General features: G+C 42.1%; 3 protein-coding genes across 4 annotated transcripts in view; 1 reads left to right on the forward strand and 2 right to left on the reverse strand.

Annotated features, from left to right (window-relative positions):
* The first annotated feature begins 1,399 nt into the window (after positions 1-1,399).
* mlana (melan-A) lies at positions 1,400-3,799 on the forward strand. Its single transcript, XM_080755422.1, has 5 exons — positions 1,400-1,481; positions 1,846-1,941; positions 2,107-2,203; positions 2,740-2,847; positions 3,378-3,799. The coding sequence occupies exons 2-5, from the start codon at positions 1,850-1,852 to the stop codon at positions 3,444-3,446; spliced, it is 366 nt and encodes a 121-aa protein (XP_080611548.1). The 5' UTR covers positions 1,400-1,481; positions 1,846-1,849; the 3' UTR covers positions 3,447-3,799.
* brd10 (bromodomain containing 10) lies at positions 3,680-19,206 on the reverse strand. 2 transcript variants are annotated; one of them, XM_080755421.1, is made up of 10 exons: positions 18,739-19,206; positions 17,442-18,235; positions 15,741-15,941; positions 13,826-15,603; positions 13,586-13,647; positions 13,308-13,397; positions 12,872-12,987; positions 10,137-10,333; positions 7,373-9,385; positions 3,680-6,317 (listed from the first exon to the last, which is right to left on the reverse strand). In XM_080755421.1, the coding sequence occupies exons 2-10, from the start codon at positions 18,050-18,052 to the stop codon at positions 4,354-4,356; spliced, it is 7,032 nt and encodes a 2,343-aa protein (XP_080611547.1). In that variant the 5' UTR covers positions 18,053-18,235; positions 18,739-19,206; the 3' UTR covers positions 3,680-4,353. The 2 variants fall into 2 exon arrangements, with proteins under 2 accessions (XP_080611547.1, XP_080611546.1); XM_080755420.1 differs by having other exon boundaries at positions 17,442-19,206.
* A 980-nt stretch (positions 19,207-20,186) lies between these two features.
* Positions 20,187-26,675, reverse strand: part of ermp1 (endoplasmic reticulum metallopeptidase 1) — a 42,804-nt gene continuing 36,315 nt past the window's right edge. Inside the window, exon 15 of the mRNA XM_080755418.1 lies at positions 20,187-26,512. Within this exon, the coding sequence (XP_080611544.1) occupies positions 26,336-26,512 (177 nt within the window). The 3' untranslated portion in view covers positions 20,187-26,335. The remainder of the gene's footprint in view (positions 26,513-26,675) is intronic.

Here is a 26,675-nt window from a genome sequence, read left to right on the forward strand (position 1 = left end):
ATAGTTAGATGGGAATTAATAATTGTGATTATAACTGAATAGGAGTTGGTTGAAAACGCAGCCAGCCTTGCCATTATGCAGCCAATAAGTGCAAAATTATATCCTTTCAGTGAATTCAGTTCCCTCAGCCAGGGCTGGAAATGTTTTTTCTCTATCTATTTTCGTTTTTTGAGTGGTGCAACCACTCCCTTACGGAGCTATGTGTGTGGCTGGTTGTGTGGCGCAACCTAACACACACACAAACACATGCGCACATATTAACTGTATATAGGATGATTTTGGGTGTGCCAGTACAGTACAGTAGAGGGTACAGTAGAGGGACCCCCATACGGTAACTCTGTCATTTCTCAACCGTTTCGGACGCGGGGCGGCATGCCGGAACTGGCCCGGGCCCCTGGGCGCATTTCTGTGGGCCTGGAACTTCCGGGGACCCCCCACCCCCGGGCACCCCCACACAGAGTTGCACCACTCACTTCACACAGGTGTAATTTTTTGACCTATAGCACTGTACCCTTGCAGACTCATATCCCATTCCAGGACTATCCAAAAAATTCAACAAGTCTACAATTCCACCTCAAGGCAATCTAGAAATGAACAGCACAGACAGACAGACAGACAGACAGACACGCACGTACACAGACACACAGAAACATGGCTTCTATTCCAGCATGCAAAACCTTTCAGGAAGAGTACAGTAAGGCTGTATTTTCTATTATCTTGGATTCCCCATCGATGATGTCATTGTTAGACACTGGACATGTTTCTGAACTGTCCACAGGCACAGCCCACCTCTGAGGCACAAGAGAAAATTATAATGAGCATCAAGATGGTTGCAAAAGTTGAAAGTGCTCATTTTAATATACCAAAATATTTAGAATCCAAATGATCTGAAATTAAATAATCTGAGGTTTTGTGCACTGGAAAACCAGTACAAAAACAGTACAAAACCTTACAGATGAGGCCTCAGAGGCGCACCTTTACTGCTTAGCCTAATTTAACCCTCTGAGCTAACACTGAAGATTTTACAGTGTTGAGCTCATTAATGCAAAATATTACACCCCTTAGTAAACAGGGTGTGAATTTGTGATATGTTTTTAAGAAATACATAATAGTTAAAGCTCTCCTCTCTTCTCCTAGTTAACAGGGGTCTCTCCAGCTCATTAACCAAACCTATATACGCTAAAACTATAGGCCTATGTTATTGCTAGAGGATGAAATCTTAGGTACGCTGAGCCCCCACCTCCTATGAAGTCAGCAGACTTAATTCCACAAATGGATAATAGTTTTGCGTTCAGCACCGGAGGGTTTCACGCTAATTACTCTGCTTCAATGGATTTAACCATGAGCCTCTAACCCGTGACGATCATGAGAATTCCTACCCCTCACTTTTCTCCACCAGATCCTGCTCTGAGGACCAGTCCTTGCAAGCCAGCGAACCTGTCAGAGGAACTGTTCTACTACAATCTGATTATCTAATTTGGGTGAGCTGACTCTCTTATATTCTTTATAACAGCAGAATCACTACAGTAACAGTCTGACACATCGTCAGCTTTCTATTTTATGGGTAAATGTATAGTTCCCAGGCATATTTTACATTGTTTAGCTACTATTTGGCTGGGAAGGGATTGTGTCAATTAACTAAATAGCTTATTTATGTTGGTAATAATAAGGTAATACAAATGTAATTCAATATAATTAATTAATTTTAAGTCTGATTTTCAGTTTATTTGAGAGAGGAATTTGTTTACGGCCACTAAAACATATGGGAATTGAACATATTCATAATATCTTTGACAAGTCACAATGTTATTATGTTGTGCTATAAAGTTTATGACTGGTTTTCAGGTGGATGCTGTGTAATAATCGTACTGGCGGGATGCCGAGAGGGGAATTCAACATTTACTTTGCCAGCAGACGTGGTGGATATGTCAGAGCTGAAGAGTCAGTGAATTAAAACATATAATAATAATAATCAATGTATGATAATTATATATAATTATAATGCAAAGTATAAAAGAAAAAGTTGTGGATGCAGAAATGACTATTTAATTTAATGTAAATTGTTAGTGGCCATTTTCTCTTCATTGTGCTGCTTTTGACCCACAGGGCTGTTGGCATAGTTTTGCTGGTGATCATCCTGGCAGCTCTTTTCATTCTGGGCTGCTGGTACTTCAGAAGAAGGAGTGGCTACAAACTTATCAGAGTGCGTGCATCAAACTTCTATGCAAAAATAAGATCATTTACAACAGTGGTTCTCAAGATTTCTCATGTCAAGGAGTCCCAAATTTAAATTATTTGGCTGCGGACCCCCATCTAAAAATAATTTGGACCCCTCAAAGAGACAGATTTGTGTATCACAGCGCGTTGCGAGCTTGTCCATTGTCTATTTTTAACCCATTTTGGACTGAGGCCCAATCTAAAAAAGTTTTCTGAAAAACTTCAAATATGTTACATTTTTGAATACTGTACATACTGTACAGAAGGGTTAGAACACCAAAAGGGGTTCCCGCCTAGAATGGGTTTAGCCGAAGTATAAAATAGGGTTAAAGTGGTTAAACTGCCTATACAGCTACTGTACCTTGTGATGTTATTGTCTATTCATAACCTAGCATCACAATGTCTCCCCCCCCCCCCCCCCCCCCCACACACACACACACCCACCCCACAAATACCCTCCTCTTTACACTTCTCTCATTCCTTCCCTTTCTTCCACTCATTCTTCCTGTCTTCCATCTAAAGACCCAGAGACCAGGCTCCCCAGGTTACACAGGAGGTCAGTACACCGAGGCTGGACCCTCATCAGAAAACAAGATGGCTCTAACAGACTTTGGAAGCCTCCAGTCTGTGGTACGAGACTGAATTGCATTTTCCTTAAATCTGCTCACCTTTGGCTGAATATTTAAGAAATGAATGAATGAATGAACCAACAGGAAAAATTGCTACACCGACCATGAATGTCAGTAATGCTGGAAGGGCAGGCTGAACCGAGGCTGTTATATCGCCTGACAGTGTCCATAATAGTAACACATAATTAACTCAAGTTATCATAGTAAATGTAGACTTAATGTAGTTTGGTAATTCCAATACTAACAGAATCTCAAGCATTTCATTGTAACACAAAATCTAAAATACTGTAGATGGTATTCAGAAAACCTGGCTGGGGGCACCGATTGCACGTGGGGCATGTGAGGCTGATGCAATGGATGCCTGCAAAACAGATTGTCACAAGACTAAAGGCGAAGGGGGGATTATACTCTCATTTTCATAAAATAGCTGGTATGAAAAATACAATTCAGTGTAACTGAACATTTGAACAAGCAAGTATTGACTATTTAAATCGTTAACAGATTTTGCCTGTTTCACAATTTTTCATATAGGTTCCCAATGCACCTCCTGCCTATGAGAAGATTTCAGCTGGGCCACTACCTCCACCCTACTCCCCTTGAAGAAAAGTCAATAGTGTATAATACTCTGAACTTTCTTTGTAATCTGTCATTGTATAACATCAATGAAAAGCGTTTTTTCATAGTGTAACACTAACTTGGTTGATTATATGGTTCCTTTGTATCATAAATGTCACCTTGCACGATGGTAACATTTTAGTATTAGCTGTTAAAAGATTGTATATTTCCTCTTTATATCTACACATATAAGGGATGAAACACCGCAAACACATTCATAGGGGACAGTTGCATTGTTTATTTCCATGCAGAAATGTCCACACTATTCAATGAAAATGTACCCACTAAATATATCTGAAAAATCTATGTGGTAAAAATAAATAAATGTAACATCAAAACATTTGATATGGGCTCAAACATGTTATTACAAATCTATTTAAACTGCTTAAATGCAAAATGCTTCTTTTAGATTATCAATTGTAACTGACAGTTATACCAATGAAAGGGATACTGACAATCATTTCTTAATGCAGTATCTAATGTATTTGAAAATATCGGAACGACATTCAATTGAAATTCGTTTTATCTACCCTGTCAACCAAATGAATTGCTAAAACATGAATAACTGGCCCATATGAAAAACAACTATGCAATCACAACATTCACCCCGGGCAACAGCATGTTTAAAAAATTACAAAACCATCACAGTATACAGTACATTTCCAATCTGCTGTTTTTGAGAGCACAACATACTAACAGTATGACCTAACCATAGGGTGTAACCTACAACAGATTAGATGCATATCAGGTATGGTTGATCAAACTACAGCTGAAAAACTGTTTGACTATCCCCAAGATAACTATAAACAGAGGTTCTACACCATCTCACAAAATTAAGCTGCTGGAATATCGGTGTGGACAGATCATGTCCTCACATTAGCTGTCTCTAGTCTCAGTTCATTGGTTCACTTATGTCTCCCTCTGCAGTCTGTACAGTGGAATTGTTTGTGCAGGTGGTGGGCAGTGCTCTAGAAGAGGAACTACTAGAAGACACCACCAGTGTAGCCAGTGGTTTGGGGCTAATCACCGGCAGGCTTGCTGGATTGACTGGGCCTTGAACTGTGTTTAAAACGGCACCATCTGGACTAATGAGTAGCTTGGATCCAATAGTGGAATGCACAGCTGAAGCAGAGTTCTGTAGAGAGGGCTTTCCAAGTGCATTATTGGTCAGAAAGGTAGGTGTAGAAAGGGTCTCATGTGTTTTAAGTTCTCGGTTAGGCTGAGCTGGAGTCATTAGTACAGTGGTGTTGGATGGAGGTACAATTGCCACAGGCGATGCTTGTAAGCTATTGAGGGTGCTTCCAATTGGGGTTACTGTAGCAATAGGCAGGGACTGCATCCTGGATGCAGTGCTAGAAATTGGTGGGACAGCCACTGTTGGTAACAGTTGCGTCCGTGTGCATGCTAGTATTGGCTGCATGACTGTTGCCACCTGGTGTTTGATTGATGTATGGGTAGGTCCTGTGTGCAGTGAAGCTTGCATCATATTCTTAGCAGTAGATGATGCTGAAAGTGTGCCCACTGATCCCCTCTGCTGGGTAGCTGGAGCAGGTGGTAAACCTGCTAACTCTGCTGAAGAGAGAGGGGCTAGAGTTGACGTACCAGGACTGATCAAGGCAACAGTGGAGGTAGTGGGTAAGACAGGCGAGGATAATGGTGGTGCTGTTAACCTGGGAAGGACAGCTAGGGCTGGTGAGAGAGTAGATTTATGAGGTGAGCACTGTGCTAGAGTTGTCCCAGCAGGTAACTGGACTGCAGGTAGTACAGAAGTAGGAGTTGGTGCACTGGTTATAACTGGTGAAATTAGGGCTGATGATGTGCTTGCCAACAATGGCAGGGCTGAGACCAGGATTGGTGTTCCTGAAACAGGTGATGCCAGCCCGTGGGGAGCTGGCAACCTGGGTAGAGCTGACACTACATTGGTTGCACCAGGTGAAGGTGAGCTCAAGGTAGGTGTTCCTGCTAGTCTGAGTGGGGTTACAGTAGGAGTAGTTATCAGCACAGTTGAACCCATTGCAGGTGCGCCCACTACCACAGAAGAACCTCTGGCCTGCTTATTGGGCAACCTGGCTGGGTGTGAGGCAGGTATCACTGGCCTTTGTGAGGCATCAGTCATTGGGCTGGGGCCCTCGAGTAGAGCTTTTACTGGAGTGGTGGTGGTACTAGTAATAGGCACTGGTGGTGTTACAGGACTGGAAATGAGGAGGACATGGCTGCCGGGTCCTAATCCCTGGGGAGGTACCACAAACCGTGTGTTGTTGAGGAGAATCTGTGTGCCAGCAGCAAGGGGTGTGGTGGTGTTAATGACTATTCTCTGCTGCATTGTGCTGGCAGACAGAATAGTACTGGTTGAGAAAGGGTTGGTGCTACCTGTAATACTGGCGCGCTTTAACGTGGAAGCAGGTGTGTGAGGGACAATGGAAGGAGTAGGTACACTTAGGACATTTGTAGATTGATGGACCAGCGTGGGCATGGTGGTTTTGGCAGGGTTAATCTGTGCAGTAGTTGTGACTTGAGCAGATGGGTTGGTGGCAAATACTCCTTTGCTCAGACTAGGGTCTTTCTTGACGACGCAGCCTGGGGGAGGTGCGACAATAGCAGCCATGGATCTGGGAGGACTTGACCCGGGGACAGTGGTAAAGGCTGAGACACCCTGCACATGGCAGCTGGTGGAAGTACTGACCTGACCAAGATTGCTGGTGACCATATTAGAGCTCTGGACTAGAGCCATTCCGGTTGTAGCTGGTTGAGAGCCTGTCATGGAGATAGATACTGCTGTGCTCTTAGGAGACTGTGGCAGGGCACCACCAGCTTGTCCGAGGCTCACTGTTCGTCCTGGCAGTCGGATTTGAACACCTGGAAGTTAAATTACCATGAATGAAAAAAGATTAAATTCTCACCACAGAATAAATTATCTAGAACAGCATTTATGTATGTTCATTGTTCAGACAAAAGTATCAAAGTATTCAAATGTAATAATAATAATAAAGTATCAAAGTATTCAAATCACAGTGAACTATACAGCTTATCTGATACCAATCTGAGTCCCACAAAAATAGACAATAGGGTAGTTGATGGTTAAGAAATCACGCCTGGTCTGAGTTATATAGTTCGTTGACCGGAGTCCCACAGGGATCACTAGATCCCCTATTTTATTCCCTCTAGTCTACACCAAATACTGAATCTTTGCTGGAAATAGCCAATCTAAAAAAGTGTCGAACGTGACACGTGAGCTTGCAGATCTGCTGGTATTTTGGTCAAATGGTCAAATGTTTGTGCAAAATTTGTGGGGCACCAGATTGTGGGTGCTCCCTCTGGTGTTGTGGCTGTCACTCACAGGGCACGGTCCCACTTAGTATCTTAAAATGTATTTTTTTTGTCTATTTTGTATACATATAACGACTGACATCTATTTTTGTTGGGACCCCCTCAAACGATCCCATTGATATTTATTTAACCCTGTCTTCTTCCCTGAGCCATCCAAAACTATAAAAGTGTATTGGAATTCAGTGGACTAAGGCTGTTAGTTTTGGGAGCTCTGAAGCTTAGCTTTTAGTGACATTCGATGCACCATCCTTCACACAGAATAAAGGCTTGAGATGTGCAATCAAAGTGAATTATTCGGGTACAGGCTTTAGATTAGACATACTATTGGTACGACTGTCATTAGACTGACAACCTACCTCAAACCCTAACCCGAACCGCAAGCACGGAGCAGCGGATGTTCCACCGCATGTCCAACCTTTGTTTCCGCATGTCGGTCCGTTGGTGTGTCTAATCTGCGTGTGCAATGTGCATCCCAATTCTACTGTTCTACTGCTATCAATAACTAATATTTGATTATTTTACCACTAAAATAAGTTATTTCAGTAGTTGTGTGGAATGCAGCGAAAAATTAATTTACAGTGTACCTGTGGGCAGAGTGCCGGTAATACTCTGGACCTCTGAGTGGTTAATGTTAACAGGTTGGCCCAAACTTATTCCCATCTTCACTGGTTCACTTGGTATTGATGCAGTCAGTGGCTGACCACCAGTACCTGCAACTAGCCCCAGGTTTGCAAAGCATCCCATAGAGGTGGTAGTGGTGGTGGTTGCTCCTGCAGATTGGCTGATGAAGACAAACCTTGAAGAAGACAGTGACGTTGTGGAAGAGGAAGTGACTTTGTGTAGAGCTGTGTTTGAGGAGGAAGACGAGGAGGAAGAAGGAGAGGGAGCGACTAGAATTAATTTGGTCAATTGAGACCTATCGTCTGTATTGACACATTTTACCCCCAGCTTGGACTGTGCTGGTGTGGTAGCAAGGGGATTAGTACCAGAGCCACTCAGTGACGGGACAATCACAGTGTTTTTTACCAGTGGAGCTGGCAATTGAGAACCAGAAGTTGTAGTCTCTGCTTTCTGTCCGGACTGACTTACTACCATGGTTCCAGTGGACCCAACAGAGTTGCCTGATGTTAGGCTCCTTAGGCCTACAAGAGGAACAGTGCCAGTGCATGGAGCTGGCCGTGGAGCTGTGACAGTAGAGGAGCTCTTCACTGAATGGGCCTGCTGTTGAGGCTGCACTTCTGACAGCTTCATCCCTGCTGGGAATGTGCATGTGGATGTCTGAGATGGAGCAGAAAGGGAACGAGGAGAGGTCTGGGATACGAGGAAGGCTTTGAACTGAGGTGAAATGGTGATTATTGGGCTGGGTGGCAATGACCCAGGAGCATTTTGGTCTGAGGACGTTTGGACTTTGACTATACCAGTGTTCCCCCCTCTAGTGGTGACGAGAATGGATTGAGAGTCACGGATACACACCGTCTTCAGCTCCTGTTTAGGGTCTGTAGATTCAGTAGAAACTGCACTGGTAGATGTGGCAAGCGGCCAGTTCTGCACGATGGTCTGTGGTGTGTTTGCTTGAGTACAGGAGGCTTGTGGCACTTTGATGCTTGATGTATTTAGAGGGCTCTGTTGCAGATGAGGGGAAACAGAGGGAGATGGGTTCCTTACTGCCCTGGCAGCTTTAAGTGGAGCCACTTGCTGCACAGGGATTCTACTATCTGGAATAGTAAACCCAGGTGAGTTGGTGGTCATATATAAAGGGCCAGTCACTTTAGAAAACGGAGGTTGGGTGGTCTTATGTAGTTGTTGTGAAGGTAATTTCTCTTCGATTTTCTGAATGAGAAGGTTGGATGGCAGAATTACCACTTGCTGCATCCTCTTCTCTCCAGTGTTCTGGTCAATAATAGACTGAACAGAAATCTTTACTTGGCTGTTGTTGTCTTTCTTTAAAAGGTGGCCCAGTCCCTCGGGTACTTTGCACACTACCTGAACAGGACTCTTTGGTAAAGTTGCATGGGATGGTTTAGCCTGTGGGGATTTGGGAAGAGGAGTTGTTGCTGTGGCTATTATTCGTTTATGTACTTGAGTCTTTTGGGGTCCTTGTGAGGGCAACTGTTGGAAGCTCTGTTCAGGCTGAGTTTGGGAACTTTGTGCTTGAGTACATTTGCTGGCAGCCACCATAAGTGAAGGATGGGTCATCACCTGCACTTTGCTCTGACCGACATTGCTGCTGACCCCCAGGTAGTCAGCAGGCCTCTTCATTAAGGTCACTTTGTTTCCCACACTCTTAGCCAGCAAGGTGGGGATGGGTGTGTAGCCCTTAGGGAGACTAATTGTGGGGTGGAGAATAATGGATCTAGATCCCAGTGAAGCTTGAGTTGCAGATGCTGCAGCCAATGTTGAACATCCTTCACTGGCTTTGTCCGTTATGTTTAGTCCAGATCTAGGCTGAGGCTCCAATGGAAGAATGGTAATATTGGTGTGGTTTCTCTGCCGCAGGGTGAGGTCCTCATCTGTGCTGAAAGGACATTTTAGGCGGTTGGCGGTGACAGTTGTCATCAAGCTGTCGCTTGACTGATCCTCAGATTGCTTTAAGGCTCCTGTAAAAAAATGTAAAATGTACATTTTATGATAAATACTTTGGTTATTTACAATACAAGTATACTTTGACGATAGGCTATGTGCATAACAGTAGTTCTCCTTTCTAGAAGTTGGCATAAACATGTCTTGTTCCTGGAAACACACCTGACCTTCATTTGCGTTTCTGATTCAAATCTGCTGCTGATCCAATCAAATTAAGATATCCGAAAGGGAACATGTTTAAACCACTTTCTGGAAGAAACTATGGTGGTCTATAGAGCATCGCAATCCCGCCCACATTCAGAACGACAAGGGCACAAGAGCAGAATTTCCCTCTACAAAAAAGGGTTGTACCCTGCCCCTTTTTTCTTCTAACTATTTCTTCAGCCCCCAAAAATGAGTTTTTCATGATTTGTCAACTCGGCTGTTGGCTTTGTCCGAGGCTTACAGGTCTTTAAATAAATACGCTTTGAAACGTCTATGGAAAAATGAATAGGAAAATCTCTTCCGGTGCCGTCACAGGGGGCAGGACTGCAACGCTTTATGCTTGCACATTGGCACACCATGGCTCTAACACACCCATATTACCGTATTTGGATGCAGCTGCATTGCTTACGTGCCTGCCATGTTTAATTTGCTATAGTATTAGCCTGAACTGGAAAAGCGTTAGGGTTAAGTTAACTTAACTACAAAATCAGCTCAGGGGTTTCATGCTCCTTCTAACAAAGTAATCAAATAATAATTTGTAAAGGTTTGACTGAATTCCACTACCTCCAGTCCATAGACATCTGGGGACACCATGGTCATCCTCTTCAGACCCTCTATAGTGGTCAGGGGGAGAGCACATTTCTCTTCCTACACTGTCGTCTTCATCCTCTTCTGACGACGATGATACACACTCTTCTCGCACAAAGTTATTGTAGTCTGAATGTTTTCTGAAGTCGTCAAATTCCTTCTTCATGCGGAGTCTGATGCCGGGGGCAGAAGAAAGTTGAGACAAGGTGTATTTTTAGTGTTATATAATAATAATTGGAATTATACAGAACTGGCAGTGTTGCAGACACAAATGTAATTGAAAACAGTTTCTAATATTGCTGAAACTGATTTGCAGAAGAATAACATTTCAGCACAAAAATGTAGGGTGTAAAATTATCTTTAAAGCAAAGTTTTTTTTACTGAAATGAACGAGAGGCTTCATTGAATACAAAACAAACCATGTTATGCTTTGGAAAATGGTCATCAGAAATGTAAAGTACTCCTTTAGACAAGGGTTTAATTAAATAACTTTAGTTAAGGTTAGTATGGTTAAGGTTAGACATCGTTGGTGTTATTACAGTTAGGTAAAGATGTTGGAGTTTTGTTAGGAAGTGGATACTGGATACAAGACTAAACATAATGCAAATGGGAGTCACTCAAGCTCAATGCTAGTGATATAAAAATAACAATTGTTTCTCGCATATATTTAATTCATTTACACTTTTTAATCCGGAATGATACAAGACAAATCTTGTATGAGATCCAGTGCCACATGCCCATTACCCCATTATTATTATTGCTTCACAACAATGCTAATACAATAGCAGTAGCGTTTGTTGAATTAGCATGGATTATTAATACCAGTACATTTCATCCTTACAGGTTGCCAACCCAGGGCACAGCCAGGAAAGGAAAGAGGCGCACCACCTGGTCCATAGACATAGACACACTGCGCCCCAACAGCGGATCTAACACTGCAGAGCTCAAGACCATGATGCCAGGAGGGTGTCCTGAGTTGGTGTTGGCTAACTGCACTCTCTCTACGCATCGTTGAGGTGCATTCAGATCAGGCGTGACACATAATTTTAGCGATGCAATTCAATATTAGTATTAATCTGATGGAAGGTACATAGTCTTCTTGTTGAAAATACAAAGGCAAGACAACCTCACAAACATCCCTTATTAAACTAGGAGTAATGTTAACTCCATAGATCAGGGTTCCCCAATACATTTTCCTCAAGGGCCATATTTTGACGAGGGTACCAGGCTGGGGGCCGAGTCGGCAAGCGCGAGGTCAAGGTCTGAAAATTAATTTTCAGGGCAAGACCCCATTTGAAAAGGACCCCCAGTTTGACATGCAGAGGCTACTGACCCCCATTTAATGCCATTTATATCTGGGGGAAAAAACGGCCGCAGATGGCCCGCAGGCCGCTAATTGGGGAACCCTGCCATAGATGAATGAAAAACTGTACCAAAATTGCAGCACTGTCTCTTTAATCAACTCAGATATTTTATCCATGGAAACCAACATCTTAAGACTTTGCACTGTGGAGTGCTGGATGTTTCAGAAACAAATATCAAACCATTTCAGTGAGTTTTTGTGGATGTAAATTATGTAAACTAGAATTCGACCAGCCTTTGGCCGGTCTCACTCTAGCGCCACGCCATGTACTGTATCATGCTGTACTGTACCATACTGTTCCATACTGTAATTTACCGTACTGTATTGTACCATACTGTACTGTACTGTATTGTACCATACTGGGCTGTACTGTAGCAGACTGTACTGTACCATACTGTAGTCAGTGGACCATACTGTGCTGTAACGCTGCGCCCTGTGTGTGTGTGTGTGTGTGTGTGTGTGTGTGTGTGCGCACGTGCAGTGGAACAGGGTGTGGCCTAAAATGTGATCGCTGTGAAATGTTGCGCAATAACATGGCATTTCATGCAAATTGTACAGTAATTATGACAGTTGCATGGATGCAACATAGAGCATTATGTCTGGACAGGCATGCAGATTAAATACACGAAATAAACAGTTATCAGGACGTTGGAATATGGCCATACTGGCATACTAGACGTGGTGTTTGGCTGTGTTCACCCGGCCTGTGCATGCAGGGTGGTGCAGACATAGCCAGGTCAAGGACTCCCCCTGATGGACGTGTCGTTTCCAACTCTATGGTCGGGGCATGGAAACTAATATTTACTATTCTCTGCCTATCGGGACGTAACTCGAACAGCGTTGAGTCGGCTCTGGAGGTGCGCCTCCGTCATGGTCACAAAATGCAAACACTCCAATAGTTTCACTTCCGGCTTTCCCAGTATGTTGATTATCACGTATAAATGGGCGAAGGGCTTTCAATTAGTGTGACAAGATTAGTCAAATGAAAATGGTGTGAGCCAACAGTCTGTCTTGAGAGACAGAAGGAAGGAAGGAAAGAAACATGACTTTGTGCATCCATCCATCCATCCATGGCATTACACCTACATTACATAAGTATTTAAATTAATTGTTACAATTTTTGACTGAATGATGAACACTAAAGTGGATATGCCTGCTGCTTATCAATATAAATACATTTTCTGACATGCTTGATTCAAAGCAAAATTTAGTATTTACATGGTTAGAAAGATGAGAATGTCTTCATCCCACACATCCAACTAACTTGAAAAATGAAAAACACAAATTATAACAACATAGGCTTTGTAACTTCATATTTGGCCCCTAGAATTTACTCAACGAGTTGTACCTGTTTCTCTGGTAGGCCTTGACTAGTTTTGGCTCCCATGGTGAAAGCTCATTCAGTAGTCTGATTAGAGTGATATGAAGGTCCTTCACTGATTCTTTGTAGAAATACCATCGGTCCTGTTAACACAAGGAAATTGATGCAGAAGATATTTCGTTTATTTGGTTGACAAGTTAAGAAAGCTCTGAACATTTCTTTCTACACAACATACTGTAGGCTACAATATAATTTCTACATTGAATCTGTGGAAAGTATGTTTTTTTAGAGGGCATGCGATAATCATTCTCTGTGTGCACATATCGGCTATACGCTTTTTTCTTCAAAACTTCTCACCACGGCATACTAAGTATATAGTGTATAACGGTAGAACACACCACTGGGTATCAGTGGTAATAATTCTTGCGATAGTATGATTTACAGAATTGTTGCAAATACTAACCGCTCTCTTTTTTGAGCTTTCCAGTGTGTCAAGCTCATCTTCGGTCTTACTGATCAGCCCCCGCAAATCTTCAAGACTGGTGCACACTAACTATATAAAAGAAAAAAGATGAACAAAAAATAATTCATTATAGAGTATTAAAAACCAAAGAGATTGGGGAACGAATTGGAAGATCGACTGAATGAAAGCAGACAGTGTTATACCAGAATTATATATTGGCACTACACTAATCAGAGCTCCTTCTGTTGAATAAATAAGGTGTATTGCATCATGACTACCTTAAACGATGGCTCAACTGGAGATTCCTCTTTCACTTTCTTTGAAGAGTTGAGCTTTTTTCCTGTCAACAAATCAATCCATTGAACTTAGATCTTTTACTTTTACATATTTCCAAGGAAATACTGATTGAAACATAAGAAAAAGTTAAGAAATGTGTAGAATGCAGTTGAGCTATGCCATATTGCAAATGTCTGTGGATGGTGTGGTAAAATGGAAAGTTACTGTAGTTTTGGATTCACCTGTTTTGTTTTTTTTCCTCTCATCTTTTCTCTTGATTGTTGAAGCAGGTATTTGCATGCTGGATTTAGCCGCTTTGGCCTGGCACTGCCTCACTCCATCCGGCTGCTGCAGCTGGGCTGCAGCTTGGGCCTGGCACTGCCTCACTCCATCCGGCTGCTGCAGCTGGGCTGCAGCTTGGGCCTGGCACTGCCTCACTCCATCCGGCTGGTGCAGCTGGGCCTGGCACTGCCTCACTCCATCCGGCTGCTGCAGCTGGGCCTGGCACTGCCTCACTCCATCCGGCAGCTGCTCCGTCCCTCGCCCTTCCTTTCGTTTCTTTCCCCTACTCCGCATCCTGTCATTTGCTCTCTCTTCACTTGAATTCTGAGCACACAATTGCTGTGCCACATTTGAGGTGCTACAACAACAAACGTGCTCCTCAGATTTAAATGCAGTGTTGTGTTTAGACATTTCTAAACAGGAAGACACATTGTGTCCATGGTTGGGACTATCTCCCCCCATTTTGACCCCCGTTACTTTGCTTGGTGAGGCAAGGTTCTCAGACCGAGCTGGGGACCTGCCTGTATAACTATGCTCTCCTACACTCAGGCAGGGCTCCCGGGTCTCTGCCTTGATTGTTCTCCCTGAATCCAAAGAGAAGCTCAGCTCCTGCTTCACCGTGAGTGTGCTGGGTTGGTGTTCCAACTCCTGTGACTCTTCCTTAAAATTCAATCGTAAACATTTTCCTCTATTAGGGTTTTCAATATGTGTAGGGAAAAACAAAGAGTTATTGTGCATTTTAAAGTGAGACTTTGAATCTTGGCTTGACTCATCTTCATCCGAGGTCTCTGTATCAGACCCCTCCTTGTCCTTCAAGGGCCACAAATTCAATCTCTCACTGTTACATTTTGTGCCCCCGTTTTCTCTTTTGAAATCCACATGTTTCTCTTCCCCCTCGTTCCCTGAGTCGTCAGATTCCCCCATTTCTGTAGAGATCCCACAATATTGCCTCTTCATTTTCTTGGGCTTCATACCATCAGAATCCTCACCCTCTGTGGCCTCTGTCCCAAGCTCTGATTCAATCCTCTTTGCCCAGACAGGGGGTAAAGGGAATCTGGGGGGCATGCTGGGGCCCTGGCAGTAGATCCTCAAGTCCGCCCCACAGAAATGGGGGAAGTGTATGTAGGCAGACTCCTTGCTGTCATAGCCTAATATAGACTCCCTGCACTCATGGATGGGCTGGCCAAGCACAACATCCTGCACATCTTTCTGTGTCTCATAGACATTATCACATAGCCCCTTGAGCAGCCAGACTCGCTGGTAGAAGGGTAGCAGGTGAAAGGGTGTCTCCTCCAAGGGGCTCACTTCTCCCAGGGTGCTAAAGAACTGGTGGCAGAGTCCCAGCTGCTCAGCACGGGCCGGCTGGTCATTGGACGCCCCAACTGTCCGATACCAGCCCTGGACTCGTTGTCTGAGTTCTGACTCCCAGCGTCGATAGGGCAAGGAGGGCCGTCGGTGCAGAGTTGCCCTTCTCTGGGGTGGGCAGAGTAAAGCAGACATGATCTTGGAGAGGAAGGGGCTGCAGCGGGGCATCAAGAGACAGCGTTCCAGCTCAAAAAAGACAATCTCAGGAAGATTAAGGGCAGTCTGGGCCAGGCAGAGTAGGTGCCCAATGGCAGGGAGCTCCCACAAGGTTTCCAAAGAGTGTGGAGATGCCTGGGACAGCAAGTTCCTTTCCCACTCTTCCACCTCCTTGGCTGACATTTCCTCTGCCTCCTTCTTCTCCAGCTCACGTTGCCTGACAGGGAAGATTATGATTTGCATTTATATCAGAGTTAAACACATGCAATGCATACAAGAATAATAGAATATATTCTATGTTAACAAATGTAATCCACCTTTTCACATAAACACAACACATCAACTCTAATTTACCGCTTCTCCTCCTTTGCTCTCTGCTGCTCTTCCAACCGAAGGGTCTGGACCATGACGGACTCATGACCACCAACTGTGAGGGTAGCCAGGCTACGAGGTGCTGACCTTCTCCTGGTGGACGTGCCCCCAGAACCTCGCTCCTCCTCTGCACCAAAACATCCTTTAGAGGTAATAGCCAATGTTGTCTTCTCTCGCAGTGTCCTAGTTGGACAAATTAATTAGACCAATATGGTCCAAGCATAGACTGTAAAAAATATGGACAAAGCGTTCTCCGGGTCTAACATGAACGGAAAATGAAGCCTGTCAGTCCTTGTATTGTAAGTCGCCATCTTTCTAGATCCGTTTTGGCCCAGCTGGCCATTGGCTGGCCCAGACAACGAGGCGGGACTTCCCCCCCTTCTTCTCCGTTGGTTTTTTTTTTTACTCGAGTGGGAGGGGAATCCCGATCATAGACTGTAACGGTAACCACGCCCCTCAGAACATACGCGACTTTATGGTCATTTTTTTAATAAATGGGACCATAATTTTCCAAAAAGAATATTATGACATTAGAAATGAGACTTTAAACTAGTGACTATAGAAGCAGAAAGTATTAATGACCATGTTTATTAAGGTAATACAGTCTAGGTGAAGTTGGGCCCAAATACATGGACTTCTATGGGGCTATGGGTTTTTCTGGGTCCAATGACAGCGCCACAACAGGCCATTATCTGAACTTTCAGGAAATCCCGATTTCCTCAGTGGCTTCACAAAATATCTGTCTGACTGCCCCCCTGGGTCCAAGTTACTTTAGACTGCTGTTGGTTTCAAACAAAGTCACATATTATGCCCACAACAATTGCTTAGGCAATTACTTGGCACCGCAACTGCTCAAGTTATACCTAAAAAAAATGTCTTTGATCCACTAGATCAGGGGGTGGGCAACTTTGATGATGGAGAGGGCCACTATATTTCCATACTCACTCCAGAGGGCCACATTGCATGTAATGTCAGGCTGAAACCTCTTATCTCCTAATTTTAACTTTTTTTGTAAATGAATGCACTAATTCGTCATTCGATGTCACACAAAAGTAGCAAAAATAGCCGATGTACAAGCTCAAAACGCGCCACAGCGCTATTTTTGCTATATTCAAATTGGAATCCCGAATTGTTTTCTTATTTTTGAATTGGAATCCTGAAAAGTAAAATTTTAGTTTTAGTTTGGAATTTTAACAGCTGAAATCAATAATATATCAGTATTCCGATATTAACCTGCGGGTCGCATTAAGTGAAGATGGCCCCCGCCCCCGGGCCGCCAGTTGCCCATGTATGCATTAGAGATGTTAAGGTCATAATGGCCATAAAATCTGGATGTAATATTTATTACTGTAATTGTTGCATAAAAGTAACATCACATCGGGATATAACGTTTGTGACCGAATTGTGTCTCAAATTCAATTTGGCCAATCAAATCATTGGGATGGCATCAGTTTGTGACGGCCACATTGTAATTTTAATATAGGATTGTGTTATAACATGATATCAGTGTCATTACATTGTGTTAATGGTTTAAAATGTGCAACTGTTTTATACCACAATTCAATACATCTTAACAATTTCAGTAATGTCAAATGAGTCAGTAATGTTAACGTTTTTAAATGTGCAGCTCTAGTACTGTATACCGGTACATTTTTGCTGACTGTTCTGTAACCTGTAACTCACCTGGACAGCAATGTAAGCTTCTGCTCGAGCATGATTTCCAGCTTCTGGGCCTGTTTGGAGATCCAGTGGTCCACCCCATGGTAGCGGTAGCAGTTCTCCAACATCAACCTGAAGTCTGCTACAAACTCTGTGATGGTATCATACTCACGGCCAACAAACTTCTCTTCCATTCTCCGCAGGCACATTGACTGTTTGAGCTGAGCCTGTCCTCGACCCCGGACCCCACCAATGCCATGCTGGGCCTCCAGGTGGCCAATTGGATTGAGAAACGGGCCCGTTATTGCTTTGTGCTTGTCCAAGAGAAAGCCAGTGAAAATCCTATAAGCCTGCTGGACCTCGTAGTTCATATCCTCCTCAAAGCTAGTGCTGTTGGTGGAAATGCACACCTCAGGCAGAGAGAGGTCACTGTTGGATATCTCTGATACGCCATCATTGCTAAGTGCTAGGAGGTCTCCTCCAATGCCCAGGACATCTCCACTGCTACTGACACAGTGAGAATCTATGACAGTCTCCACAGTGCAGGTGCCATTACTGAGTGCTTCTTCAATTATGACCATGTCTGTGCCTTCAGTGTTGCTGCCACTATGCCACTTTGGATCTGAAGAGGACATGATAGACACTGGTCTGTTGGGAGCTTGAGACTGGCAAGTCAAGTCAAGTTCTGGTTGTGAAACAGTTGGCGACTAGAAGTTATTGTCGCTGCATGGATCCACCAAGTATCCATGGTCCATGGTGCATACTGCATGCACCTATGAAGGCACAAGATTCATTGGCCCTCATACTGTAGAGTATTCCTAGAGACAGTTTAGAGTTATGAAATGCAACAGGAAAAACAACCTACTACCAAAAGCATGAAAACAGGTCACACTGAACCTTTAATTTTCAGACAACAACCACAGCAGTCGCTGGTAACCTTAATACTGGTAGACTTTACAATACAATGACGCCAACTTAATTTGCTTCCAACTTATAAATAGAAAAATTATTCATTCAGCCTTGAGATGCTCTAACTTGAGTTTGAAGACTTAATGATAAGACAACTAACTAATCATAAACTTTTTTTTTTTTTTACTCAAACAATAATTGTGTAAATATCGCTTACTTAGCTAGAGTTAGCCTGGAAGCTAACGTTAGTAGGGCACATCAAAAAGTCAACAAAGTTTGTTCCTTGTTTTGACTTGGTCGCTTAATTGCATAGGAAGGAAATTCGATCAGTTGTGATGATCACGTGCTAAGCAAAGCGATGACAACAAAGTGCCAGAGAGAGAGAGAGACCCCAGCTAGTTAAACAACATACCTCTGCTCTCTCCAGAAACACTGTCTGCTCTCTGCAAGCCAGCTTTCAGCAGGCTTTTAGCGAGCAACTGGCTAGCCGGGGCTAGCTTGTTATTGTTTCCCAACTGAGGCCTGTGCGTTCGCCGCACATTGGTGACAATTTCAATTCAATTGAATAGTATTAAGCCTAAAAAGTACCGAAGCATCCCACCTAGCAAGTGTGCACAGAATGAGTGACAGTTGGCCGATGACAGCAAGCTGGCTAAAGAGACGTTAAGCAGCTGATTAACTAGCAGATTTCATCTCATCATTACTATTAGCCGTCCAGCTAACCAGCTAGCCACTTGACAGGTACTATTTCAGAGCTCAAAAACATTAGCCGTTTTTGAAGGAGTAAAATTGTTCAGTGACACAGATGAATCCCAACGACTATCACGTTTTCAAGAAGAAAGTAGCCAACTACTACACTGTTGAAAAATACTTTGGAACGTTATCGTTACCACCTCTGCGTGCGCCCGATGCAAATGTGCGCACACTGACGTAGTAGCGCGTGTCACCCATAATACAGTGTCATAATAATGATGTGACTTACACAACTTAACACAAGTAGAAGTAATAGTATCTTACAGTACCTTGCGTTGATTTGTAGATCTGTCAGGATCACCCGATAGGCCTACTACAACATTGAGATTAATTACATATTCGTGAATGTATGATTATTATTTAGTATGATTAAAAATGACTGCGCACAATGCTGAGGAAACATTTCAGGTTGATTTAAGACTTACACATTTATAATAACATTAACATGTTCAGTTAATGGCATCCTCCTCCTTTGACTGAGATTGCTTAAGCTTGTGTCCCATGTGTATGAATTAAACAACTAAACAAGTATTACACTCTCATTCTATCCACTAGATGTCACTAGAGACCGACGCAAAACTCGACAGACAGGTCGGGTACCACTTCCACCTACTTCTCAGGAAAGAAAAAAGTGGAGGGACCAGGAGGGACACGGTCCCCCGTCGGTCCTCCTCCAGTACCTGATGATATGGGACTTGAACCTGCAGCAGAAGCAACCAATCAAGACAAGCACCACTGCTCCAAGGTACCTTTGGGCCTTTATTCTCTTGTATTCCAGCATTCAAGTGATAAAAGTACTCCATCAATAAACATGGTAGGACACTGGGGTTGAACATGGAAACTGTGCTGAGAGAGTCTATTCTAATCATTTGACCACTACATCATCTCTCAGTTAACTTTTTGCTCTTTGCACTCCAAGCCAATCCTAGAGGTCCCCAAAACACGCATACCAGTGGGGTACAGTGGCCGGTAAATCAAGTGGCCGGATGGGAATCGCGAGGTACTCAGTTTCAGTTTGATCCCGGGCTCACCCAGAGTTAATATTAAATTAACTGCACAATTTACCAGTCGCATACAGCACACAAGATAACACAACCAACATTAATGTAATAAACACTTTTATTGCTGTACAAGCGTTCATTTTATTCAAGCTTTTTGCATAATGTAAAATCATCCCATCCATTCAGTAGCAGATGGATACCCTGTATATTGCCAAATCATTCCAATTAAGACGCATCACAGCAGTCATTTCATTCACTGGATCCAAAGTTCCCAACTAACAGATACATACGCAATACAAAGCAGAACGTCAGCAATTCAAAGAAAAAATGAACTAAGTGTTGAAATTACAGTTTAATCAATATCAAAAGACATTTTGAAGAATAATGATCTTGTTTCATAAAAAAAACTCCATGACAAATACAAACAAAATTAAAGTAAAACCCCCAAAAGGTTGAAGATGTGTTTCAGACAAAGACACTTAAGGTAACAAAATACAAATACCCTGAACAGAAACCTATCAAACGGGCATTAAGACTTTTCCATGTATCCCAAAATATAAATCAAATGTTACATTATTATAAAGCTGATATGCCAGCTGGTGAGGATTAGGAGTATTTTGAAAATGTCTATTCTAGGTTGAAATCTTAATATAGTGAGGGAACGAAATGTGTATTAGATTGTAGTTAATATGTGAAACTTCAGCAGTCATACCACTCCCTTGAGTTTCTCATCATAATTTATTTTCTGTGCCCAAGCCTCTTCAAATCAAGTCTGTACTTAATTAATAACTGTTGGCTTTCCAAGTAATCTCTAGCAGCACGGTTCAATTTGACCAAAAATTGTTTGTGTAATAGTGGGAGTTCACTAGATCCATTTCAGTTTTAAAATACCAAACATCACTTCACCTGTCACACAGCAGCTTCCTTTGATCATTAATTAAAAACAAAATCCAAAATCTCATCTTAAACGTCATTTAAAATGCAATGAAGAAAGAAATGACAGACGTTTGATTAATTCAATGTTTTGCCACACCTTGGAATGTTCCAACTGCTTTTGGAATAGTCTACCCGTTCTCCAATCCTAAAAAGCTGTGCTGTCATTGACAATGAAAAAACGTATACAGAAGTGATGGTGAACACATTTTAAAAGCTAATTGGGATGCTCTTTCCGCTGCTTTTGTTCCACCCCGTTTTCCTTCAGTTTAAAGTAACATTAAATACAACCCTTTCCCACGATTTAACTGATTATTTTATAAAGAAATGTATACATTTAAATCGTTAATCAATCCATCTAGATTTGTTTTTACATTATGTTTATCTATCTCATACTTAAAATTAAATAAATGCTTACATCCATGTATCATAAACAGTGTCAACCCACTGAGTTGATTCTCTCAATAGACACGACAGTGCTGCACATATCCAAATTCCTATTAACCATTTTCAACCTGGCATCCCCTAGCCCAATTTATGTGTGTTGAGTTGAATTGTTAGCTTGAACCTCTATTATTTTTACAGAGCAACACTGTGGTGCAACTAAGTATAAATTAGACTTCAGTTGTGACTCTGAGCATGTTTTAGAACAAGCCTATCAAAATAAAGGTAGGCTTTAAAATACATGATTAATAGAACAGCATGACTGCAAAAAAGTCCCCATGACAATATGGATATTTGACAAGTTAACAAACAAAGCCAAAGCTTCAAGCTGCACAACAACAACTCGGGTTACAGAACAGTCTGTTTAAACACAAGGTCATGAAGCCCAGGTTTATACTGGGAACCAGTGTTATCCAAATTGGTCTCCAGACTCTACTATGAAGACAACTAGACTCATTTTTATTTTCTTAATCATCAAAACTGAAAAGTGATTTCCAGAGTAGCAGCTGGCATATGTATGTATACATATACAGCACTGAGATTATTTTGCATAATGTACTGAGGCAAGGCCCTTTCTAGTATCTTGCACGGTGAGCAACATCATCAGTTTAGCACACCCCAAACTTTTCATGTTTTAAGTCAGTTTCAAGCAATGTGATCCAATTATTTTGCTCACCAGATGTGCTCATGCATATGCAAAATATACAGTGGAAAGTATTGTTTTCAAATGTCAACTGCAGTTCAAGGTTTTGAAGTCTAAATCTTTCAAAGGATAACAAATTTACGGTAGGTAAAAACTATTCTCTACATTGTGGCACTTTTAGCATCAGAGCCGTCGAGACTTATCTGCAACATAAATCTTTCATGTATTACGTATTGTACTTTAAGGCAGGAGGCTCCTTCTTGTTCACACGTCTTTTTTTGCTTGGTAGAAGCCCGAACTGGATTAACCACTTGAACCCTAGCATCCCTTTTCTGGGAGGAATAGTAACCAATAATAGATGATCTACAATCTCACATTGTGTTGTGAGTTTGTAGATTAGCTATTTTTGGTGGTGTGTTGAGGAGAATAAAGTACAGAGCCGACCCGTTGACCTACTGTAAGTATTAGTTTAAGTAAGATTACTTAAAGTAAGATTAAGAGGTTTTAAGTGGCACTCCTATCCATTACAAACTGATAAACTTGTTTTCCACTATATCCCAGAATGAGTCAACAATCACCATACATCTAATTGCAATTTCAACCATGTGATCTTTTTTTGCAGTAGAAGTAATAATTATGCAAGTAATGACCGACATAAAACACTACAGACACCATTTAGTCTTTCCTTTTTTTTTGCATAGATTTCATTAGAGTGCCATTCACTTCTGAAACTGAGAAATTGTTTCTTTCATCATACAGATATTTACCAGCCAGACACAGCTATTACAGAGCTAGCCTGAGCTAATGTGTTAGGTTTCTGTTCTAGAGGGGCGGGTCGCGGCAGAGATTTGCACACGCCCTGAGTGGATCTCAGCAATCTGTCAGTCACCCCCGGCCCCTCCTCTCCCCCCCAGCACAGCGCTACATCACATCATTTGGAGCGACGCCCACCCGGAAGGCTTGACTCCCACTTCTAGACCAGAGCGGCCAATGCGTTCTGCCAGGCTTTCATTTTTTGCGCCGAAGAAAATGAAAGCCTGGTACTGAGGCTATTACAGCGCTAGCTCAAAAATAAATCATGTTAGCAGCAGAGGGAGCTAGCCTGCAACCAAAATGTAATGTGAACGTGACATCTGAAACAAAAAAATACATTGTTTGAGTATTAGGCTGCCCACAAACTATGGTCTAGGTCTAACTATGAACTATGTCTGTTAGGTCAGGTGGCATACAGTACATTCACCTGAAGAAACACTAGTCTGTCTTGAAATGGCAATTGGCAAATGTCTTACGAAGAACTGAAATACACCATTTCTTTCCATATATATATCTTGTGATATACATTGTGTGATATAGACACAAGTAACAATTAGCCTTATAATGAATGGTTAAGCCATACCACCACAAATTTCAAATCTACCGTGACCAGGACACATGCAGTGTACCATGCCAGATACAGAATTTTGATGCTGACGTGCAGAAACCGTGTATCTCCCTATTTCATTTTATGATTTTTCTAAAATAAGTGCCCTATTTTAGATTTCGTCATATGACAATGTCACACAAAGAAAATAGCGTTGCAAGCTTGTAGATCAGCTATTGTTGGCAAAGAGGTGTAAATGGAAATATGCAGACCAAGTGCAGCTGTAACTCAGGTAATGTTTTCTAAGAATAGAAGGTTTAAGGGGTTAAGCAAGCCTGTCTGTGGGTTATATAAAAAATATGAAGAGTAAAAATTTGTATTATCAAGAGCTTGACTAAATAATAACTGGATTGAAACACAGATTATGTTTTCCATTTCCTTAAGAGTAACCGTTTTGAACATACAAGGTTTCTGCCCGACCATGACGATTTCATGGATGGTTATATGGGTGGGGGTGATCTATCGGGTGCTGTTGTAGGCTATTTAAAATGTCTAAATGTGTCTTTCATTAATAGCCCTAGATAGTGCAGTTCATCATGTCGTCAAGTAAAAGATTACAAGTATTGTTAAATAAGAGTTCACTTCAAACCTATGGGTTGTTGTACAGCCCAGGATTTACAAATGAAGAATGGGAGCCCTACTTATATTGTAAAGCTGGCTCTAGTGGCACCACTGAGAAATGTACGTTAAGTACAACCGGATTAGTCTTTCCTCAAACCCATTCGGTAAAAACAATCTTTTTTTTGTTTTTTTAATCAAAAACACAAATGTTTAAGTCATTTCTGTTCTAGATGCCACAGTCTGAGATTCCTTAATGGTTGAGGCCAGGAAGATTGCTTATTCAATAGCTCAGACATAACTTTTCACTTATGTGTGCTAGCCATGTCAAATACATAGCCAGAACAATGCTACTGTACAGTACAGTATTGACCATGTCTGCTTAAAATATTTCCAGTGATTCTCACCTATATAATTTATAGTGTGCTTGTTTGAGCTTGACCAATCTTTTTGCCTGCCATAGCCAAGGTGAATTCAGTTCTTCGGTGTTGTCAGAGACAGCTTTTAGCATACAGTAAGAATGAATTGGGACTTAATATAATATTTCTGTTCCTGTTTATTACATGTTAAAACATATTTGGCTTAAGATAATTTAAATACCGGTAGGTAGTATTAATTAATAGCATTGCTATTTTTACTTTTGGATATTAACATGAAAGCAGAAATGTCAGTTTTCAAAATAAAAATATAATCAAAATGTCTTAATGGAGAAAAACATATCTAAGCAATCATTAGATAGCTTTTCTGGTACTACATAAGATAATTTGCATTAAATAGTTGGATTGAAATACAGTAGGCCTATATATATATCTTGTGGGGTTGCATCTAACAAGTCTAGATGATACAACTTGACACAGTTTGTGAGAGCAAGTTACATTAGTACAGTAGTTCATACAATCTAATTAAACAATTATCCCTGTGCTAAGGTTGGATGTGTGGCTAAGATAACATCCTTGCAATTATTTAATCACAGGGCATTTTACTGTCGTTCAAGCACTTGAGTCCACTTTGCCATCCGCCTCCTAGTCTCAGCAAGCTAGAAAAGACATTTCCAACCCCAGATAACTCATTCATCAAATGTCTCCCGTAGGTCTCTACACATAAGGTTATTTGTTATGAGACATCTTCTCTGTTATTGACATTCACGTAACATGAGATTGTGGGGTGGACTGATCGTTTAAAACAATACCATAATATTTTGAATTTTAAGTCTTAATATTTGTTGAGGCGTATCACGTTCCAAACATTATAGATTATATGATATGATTATAGATAAATCACCATTTTGTCTTTCATTTACCCGTTAGCCTCTCATCCATGGGGTGAACTTGTGCAGTTTAAAAAATACGACTAAAATTCTAAATGTTACGGTATCCTGCTAAACTCGGGTAAGAAAGACAAGGAAAAACTGTCTTCTTATCCTTGAGAGCCAGGGACTCACTGAAGCATTGATTGCAATAACCCAACATAATCCCAACAGTATACCACATAATCTGTAGTGCAGATTATGGTAGTATTTTGTGGTTATTATATTGTTAGCACAGTCTAGTGGAGCAGGTCACACACACATACACTTGTGTGAGCGTGACACATAAATCTCTTGAATCATGAATCTAGTCTATGGCATGTCTTTCAGTAGAATGTAGTGACACACAGCCACTCTGACAACAGCTCCTACTCCAGTGACTGTTTATAGAGAGGAAGGGAGGTAGACATGCAAGGCCATCCATAGAGATAGAAAAATAAATTAATAAAATCGGTTAGCAAGATAAAGTGGGGAAGAGAGAGAATGAGGATTAGTAAAATAAAGTGGAGAGAGAGAGAGAGAGAGAGAGAGAGAGAGCATAGACAGTGTAAAAAGAAATCTCCCCACGCCCCCTTTTCATCAAACCAGGAGTGACCACAGGGCTTGTAGTTGCCGGTGCACTGGTCAGTGGTCAGTAAGTTAGTTGGTCAGTCTGTCAGATCTACATACTGCAGTTAAGCTTGCTTCTGGCGTGTCTCGGCGTGTCTTCCTGCTTGGTTAGCCACTAAGCCTATTGACACAGTGATGGTGGTCTCTCAGGCTGACTGGGAGGAACCTGAATAAATGTGTGTGTGTGTGTGTGTGTGTGTGTGTGTGTGTGTGTCAGTGTGAAGAGGCAGCAGGCCCATCAGCCAATCCTCAGTATCATTCCTTGACATCTCTTCTCCGTGTTTCGGGCCACTGCAGCCATTTTCTTCTCCTCAGTATCAGCCTCAATAATTGGTAGCTTCCTCAGTATCGGTACATGTCATAGGTACTGACCCAGGATGAAGGAAAGGCCCACGCGGGAAACCTGTGTAGGATCTCCACCAGCTGAGTAGTCCTCTGGTCCTCCCCGAAGAAGTAATGAGACGAGATCGCTACTGATATCATCCCCTCGGGACCCGATGGGTCTGGGTCTCTGGGAGGCTGAAAGAAGGAGACAGAAAGTACTCAACTTTAATTCATTTGTACGGTCGGTACGGCCGACTAGGGGAAATGGGGAATGCTTTATGCTTTATGTCATACACAACAACATACAAAGACCTACTTATTGTCACTGCCCAACAATGAATCCAATGTAGTTACAAGC

This window comes from Protomyctophum bolini (assembly GCF_963924005.1).
Source record: "Protomyctophum bolini genome assembly, chromosome: 22".
Classification (NCBI taxonomy): Eukaryota; Metazoa; Chordata; class Actinopteri; order Myctophiformes; family Myctophidae; genus Protomyctophum; species Protomyctophum bolini.

Bases quoted from the DNA above. Each gene is read 5' to 3' on its own strand.
- mlana (XM_080755422.1), top strand. From the start codon at position 1,850: ATGCTGTGTAATAATCGTACTGGCGGGATGCCGAGAGGGGAATTCAAC. The intron at 1,942-2,106 runs GTCAGTGAATTA...TTTGACCCACAG, and splicing joins GGATATGTCAGAGCTGAAGA to GGCTGTTGGCATAGTTTTGC. The intron at 2,848-3,377 runs GTACGAGACTGA...TTTTTCATATAG, and splicing joins TTGGAAGCCTCCAGTCTGTG to GTTCCCAATGCACCTCCTGC.
- brd10 (XM_080755421.1), bottom strand. From the start codon at position 18,052: ATGTCCTCTTCAGATCCAAAGTGGCATAGTGGCAGCAACACTGAAGGC. The intron at 13,648-13,825 runs GTGAATCCAAAA...ATTTGTTGACAG, and splicing joins GAGGAAAAAAAACAAAACAG to GAAAAAAGCTCAACTCTTCA. The intron at 6,318-7,372 runs GTACACTGTAAA...TTTAACTTCCAG, and splicing joins TACCGGCACTCTGCCCACAG to GTGTTCAAATCCGACTGCCA.